Source organism: Pistacia vera, unplaced genomic scaffold (assembly GCF_008641045.1).
Source record: "Pistacia vera cultivar Batoury unplaced genomic scaffold, PisVer_v2 Contig76, whole genome shotgun sequence".
In the NCBI taxonomy this organism is placed as follows: domain Eukaryota; kingdom Viridiplantae; phylum Streptophyta; class Magnoliopsida; order Sapindales; family Anacardiaceae; genus Pistacia; species Pistacia vera.
The window spans coordinates 323,717-329,761 of NW_022196623.1; the positions used below are offsets into that span (position 1 = coordinate 323,717).

The 6,045-nt window shown below is 37.3% G+C and overlaps 1 protein-coding gene across 1 annotated transcript; it reads right to left on the minus strand.

The window, feature by feature from the left end:
- Positions 1-2,630: 2,630 nt before the first annotated feature.
- LOC116116022 lies at positions 2,631-5,056 on the minus strand. Its single transcript, XM_031402124.1, has 8 exons — positions 4,958-5,056; positions 4,767-4,877; positions 4,480-4,538; positions 4,168-4,345; positions 3,979-4,080; positions 3,795-3,860; positions 3,453-3,716; positions 2,631-3,377 (listed from the first exon to the last, which is right to left on the minus strand). Exons 1-8 carry the CDS (start codon positions 5,054-5,056, stop codon positions 2,631-2,633), a joined length of 1,626 nt encoding a protein of 541 aa, XP_031257984.1.
- Positions 5,057-6,045: the final 989 nt, after the last annotated feature.

Genomic DNA, 6,045 nt, shown 5'->3' on the forward strand with positions numbered 1-6,045 from the left:
CAGTCTTGCATGACCAGATGTGTTTGACTGTTTTTCCCTATCGTCTGATCCAGATCAGGTTTGAAGTCACTATCATCAATGTCAACCGGTCCCTGATTGAAAGAAGTGAAGTTCTCCACAGGTTGAGACGTAGATGTGTACGCATATCTCTTTGTGGTAGTTTGCTTCTCAAATATGACTTCATAAAGCTCCTTGTGAGGAAGTCCCTTGTGGAAGAATTGTTGCGCATGTGGGTTTTGCTGGTAATGAAAAATAAACATATATTAATATTTGTCAATCCCAAAAATTTTTTGTAAAAGTACAGTGTCGTAGATTAATATGAATTTAAAATTTTGAAATTTACCTTGATATATTCTTGCCAAACCTGTAAGGGACATGTTGGAGTTTGCGACTCATGATCCCAACCAAAGCCCATGTGTTGAAACAATTTTCGCCATCCTTGATATACTTTTCTCAGGTGAAAATACTTAGAGGCTAGTTGTGTCACATTAAGTCTCCTCCCAACCAATGATGATAAGTCATCCAACATATCCTAGTAATCTATTGTTTTTATTGAAGTACCGTGGGAAATTTTCTCACGCTCAGACAACAGAACCAGAAATTTATGGGTCATCTTAGCGAACCAATTGACATTATCACTCATCTAATAATAGTACGGTGAGAATGACAACCAAGATTGGGACACCATAATAATCAGCAAACAATTACCAACACACAAACGCACATTTAAACCTCATAAACTAAACATAGATAAATTGTTACCTCGTTCGATCCAACACTACTTGAAGTCTTCAATGCAGGGGAAGCTAGGGGCAATGTTGACCAACAGGGTGTATGACGAACTCCAAGTCTGGAAAAACGTCGAAACTTCATCTTTTGCTGAAAGTAGTAATCGATCCTACAATGGCAGGCCAAATTGTACTGACTTTTGTTCATATAATTGTAATTTGTTCTTACGATCAAATAACAATGCCGAATCTGCCCAAAATTTCTAGTAACTATGGTTAACTAACTATAGTTGAGAGTAACTATAGTTGAGAGTAACTATAGTAACCAATTCAACTAACTAAACTAATTACTCTTAACCATATACAGTCATATTAACTACAACCTAACCAACTACAAATAAAACACAAACAACTAATGAAATTCATACATTGCATTGCGTACAAGTAAAACATAAACAAATATAATACAAATGTAAAATAAAACAATTATAAAATAAACCCTAAACAAAGATTAAACTAATGTGAAACAAATGCCTCCTAAGACATAAACCAAATCAGGGACCTAAACCAAATCAGCGTGCTGAATTGTTTGGGTTACCTCTTAACAAATCATTCAGATAGGAGGTGTGGGGTTGGAGGAGGGTGGTTGACGGTGGGTTAATGAAGTAGTTAAACAACGTCGTTGATGCTTAAAGAATGTGGTGGCTTCGAGTTCGATAAGCTCTCGTCGACGATGGTGGTGGAATTGGTGCTCATTAAAGAAGCTGCTAGACTTGGGTTGGGGGAGGTTTCACCGACGATGGTGGTAGATCTAGGCTCATATGCGCCAGTGGTGGCGCTCAAAAGTGGTGGCTGTTGAAGGTGGTGGGCTCAGATTGGAGAAGAAAACCTTTTTTACTAGTGGATCTGGAGTCCTGTCAACACCGGAGGTGGCGCTCGAAGGTGGTGGATAATGATGGTGAAATGATTTGCTTTGGGTTCTTAGTCTGTGACTATGGTGTGGAAATGTTATCTGTAATTGTTTCTTTTTCCTCGGTAGATCATGAATGTGTTTATGTCCAGATCGGGGGTGCTTTGGATATGGGCTGGTGTTTGTTGTTGGTAGGCCGGGTGTGTGGATTTTGGCTTCAATTTTTCAATCTGTCGAGGTTGGCAGTGGGATGTTTTGTTGTTGTCCTCTTCCGCTAGTGGTTGCTTTTTTTTTTTTTTTTTTTTTTTTTTGCTAAATATCGTTGTAGGAGTTTCAAGTTCTTTGGGTGTTGAGTTTGAATGCAAGGGGAAGATGATCTAGCTTTGGTTGTAACGTGGAAGATGGTGACTGTTGGGGATGACGATTTGGATTTCCTGATGCCGATGGTGGTTTCAAGTTAAGGGTGGATTTCTAAATGCCTCAAAATGTGTTAGCATGGTGAAGGAAGAAGAAGAAAATAAGGAAGAGAGAGGAAAAAAAAAAAAAACCCGCTAAGCTTTTGTCAGAATGGTCATTTTGTGCATTAGGAATCAATTTTTTAGAATTTGATTCTCTGAGCACTGAAACAAACGTTTTTTCGCTAGATCCAATTCCAAATACAAATACAAATAGGGAACCAAACGCAAGTGTCAAAGTGATAGTATACTGTTAAAGTAGAATATAGATAAATATTTCGCATTTATAATAAGATAATGAAAATAAATATATTGTTATTTTCAGATACTATGTTTAAAAATAATAATAACATTTCTCAAACTATAACACAAGAACATTATTATGTTCAACGCTGGAAGCTTTCTTTCTAAAGCAACAGCTTTGGAACTTCAAAACCTCGACATGTAAATTCTTAATGTTCTGCGTACTCTGTAGGTATGAAACAAATACCACATTCAAAGGAGTCCAGGTCCAAGTGATCCGGAGCTTGGTGTTGGCTAACGTGAAGAAGGGAACGGAAGTGGATCAGCACCCTGATCCTTAGACTCCCCAGAGCCACTGGAATCTTCAATGAGTTTGGAAGCAGCATCAGACGAATCCTTTGAGTACTTATCCCGCTTCAGAATCGTCCGCGCCAGGATTAAAGCCTTTTGTTCAGACCTAGAAGCTTTTTGCTCTAAAGCAATGGCTTGGTTCTTCAAAACCTCATTCTCTGCTTCATTACGGATCAGTTCAGCCTCCAGGAATAGAGCCTTCTGTTCGGAGCTGGAAGCTTTTTGCTCTGAAGCAATAGCTTGGTTCTTCAAAGCCTCATTCTCTGCTTGCTTCTTGATCAGTTCAGCCTCTAGGAATAGAGCCTTCTGTTGGGAGCTGGAAGTTTTTTGCTCTGAAACAATAGCTTGGTTCTTCAAAGCCTCATTCTCTGCTTGGTTCTTCAAAGCCTCATTCTCTGCTTGCTTCCTGATCAGTTCAGCTTCCCGGAATACAGCCTTCTGTTGGGAGGTGGAAGCTTTTTGCTCTGAAACAATAGCTTGGTTCTTCAAAGTCTCATTCTCTGCTTGCTTCTTGATCACTTCAGCCTCCAGGGATTCAACTCTAGAGTTATGATCCACCTCAGATGATTCATAACTCTTCAGCTTTGCCTCTGCTTCTGTTAACTTACTAGAACTTAAGGTAACCTCAGCGCTCAGATTGGACATTCTGCTCTCTAACATCTTCAAAAATGCATATAAGACTACCTTGTCCTGGGAAAAGCAGAATATGAAATGGAAAGTTGAAAGAGAAGAGAATAAACAGAAGAAAATGGACTATGTATTAACCCGAACAACGGAAACTTCAGAAGGCACAGATGCCATCAACTCATCTGATAAATCATTTTTCAAATCCTTCATTCCTGTGGAGCGGAGACTTTTAGATAGCTCTAAAGCAGCAGCTAGATTCTCCAATATGTTCTGCAAACCTATCTGTTCCACTTGACGATTAAAATTTTCCCCAAGCCTAGTGAGAGACATGATGACCTCACTGGTGGCCTCCTCAGCACCCTTCTTTCCAGCAGGAGTTTCTTTTTCAATTCTTTCAACGTTCTGAGAGGAATCAAGTAGAAATTTAAATCTCTTTGCACGAATAAGACGTTTTAAATCTCATTATAGAAAACTTCAGACCTTGTATATCTTACGATAGAAAACTTCTAGCAACCGGAGTTCTGCATCAGGATGAGACAGCTCCACCTGCTCCAGAAATTTAGATTTAAGTGAAAAAGCGAAGCACAAACAGATTCTGCCGAAAAGCAGGAAAAAGGCTCAACATCTTTTAAGAGTAACTTAAGAAATTGATCAGCATACTCACTTCACCCTTCATATCATGATGAAATGCTACTTTAAGAAATTTCAGACTTTCTAATTCTGGCAGAGGAATGTCCAATACTTCATAGTACAATATATCAGAAGTCTGTCCAAGAACATGATGAGAAAAAGCATAATATTACATTTCCATTAAATTTCAACATCCCACATTAACTAGGACCATGAGTACTACCTGGTCGTGTTGAATCAGCATATCCGCCAAATGATCAACGCCACGGTACTTAATAGGTTGAGGTTTGGGTTGCTGAGAGTAGGAGTTATGTGATGTAAGCCTGATTTTGGATGGATCATCCAAATTCAATATCTGAGCTACTCTTTCTACAACAACATCATACGTAAAAAGCTTTGACCTTGACTTTCAAAACACAATAGCATCAGATACAATTACTCGGAAATAAACATATACATAAAATAATGCACAATCAAAAAGATAAATCTGCAGTGAAATAACAGAGTTCAAGTTCATCTAATATTAAGCCCTTACATCTCTAGACAAAAATCATCTTCCTTCGGCTTTTCAAGAGATCGGAAGTGAACAACCACCTACCACAAAATCATGTAAAATTTAGCAACGTTAAATGATGAGTTGATGAATACCAGATAATTATAAAAAAATAAACCCAATGTCTAGGGATGACAAGGAAGATGTTCACTACAAAAAAGCAAAGAGATAAATCACAAATGTAGGGAGATTGTAAACCAATAATAAAACAAAATGAATATCAAAGAAAAGTTAGTTTTCTGAATACAATAGGAACCATGGAGGTGTACCTGTTGATTATGCACATAGTCCAAAAATGAAGGAACATTTGGATAGCGATATTGTTCAGCACTTTCAACTGTATGAGATTTTTGAAAGCAAACAATATCTCCATCTATAAGCTGCAACAGAGACAATGCCGGAGTTAAACATTATCACAGGGAAAACAATTCACACCATGTTTGTTATGCATAACATTTACCTTGCTAGCTCGAAATGTATTTTTCTTTTCAATGGGTGTGCATATCACAATGGGCTCAAACCTAAGTTCCTGAATATCAAAACATGAGTAAGCTACCATCCTCAAAATAATGCATACAACCATGCAAATTTAAATATGACATGCTAATTCCTTATCAAATGAACCGACGTTCCAATACAACCTCTAGAATGGACTTAAACCACAAAATCCAGTCACTAGAGATCTTAGCTCTCAGACAATATTAAAAGTCAACCCTTAATTCACCAGTCACTCCAAATAACCAAAGCATGGAGAGATAGACAAGTGGACCTGAGACAAGTTGCATACCAGCAAGGACCCTACACACTCTATGGCAGAGAGCACCTAATTATCAAGTACCCTACTCACCCTGTTATTTTCCTTTGTGGATGCAGGATCTAGGTGTTGATGCAGTCGGAGGGGCGTCGGCAAGCGAGGAGCAATAGCTACACTGTTTCCCCTGTTTTGTCTTTTAAAATGAATTTTTGTAAACAGTACTCTTTGTGTATAAAAGACATATGAATTATAATGAAAAGAAAACTTTGGGCCCAATTTTCTATTGTAATTATGCATGCATTGTACTAGTTTTCAGCAGTTGTTACAAAACTGCATATCAATATTTGTTTTCCTTTGTCATCACTGAAATTGAATTGCTTTTATATGTGTGATGATAAAATGAATGGTTCGGCTGCAGATCTATAGTTATCCAAATTCATTGTATAATATATAAAATTAAAGCTCTATCTTTCTGGTTTTCAAAGATTTAAACTGATTATCAATTGGATTTTTATTAAGTAAGTTATGACCAATTTACTACTAATTATTCAGTGGAAATTGATAAACAGGTGAAATCGAAATATGTGTGATGATAAAAGGAATGGTTCAAAAGTAAGGCTACATTCATCCAAATTAAGTGTATAATATATAAAATTAAAGAACTATCTGTCTAGTTTATAAATATTCAAACCTCTCATCTATTGGATTTTATTGAGCACGTTATAGTCATTTTACTATTGACTATTCAGTGGAAACCGAAATGTTTGATGATAAAAGGAATGGCTTGGTAGTAG

Excerpts from the sequence above, each read along its gene's own strand:
- LOC116116022 (XM_031402124.1), bottom strand. The coding sequence starts at position 5,056 with ATGGTAGCTTACTCATGTTTTGATATTCAGGAACTTAGGTTTGAGCCC. Across the intron at positions 4,346-4,479 it reads GATGATTTTTGTCTAGAGAT|GTCAAAGCTTTTTACGTATG; the intron begins GTAAGGGCTTAA and ends TTGAAAGTCAAG. Across the intron at positions 4,081-4,167 it reads TGCTGATTCAACACGACCAG|ACTTCTGATATATTGTACTA; the intron begins GTAGTACTCATG and ends GTTCTTGGACAG.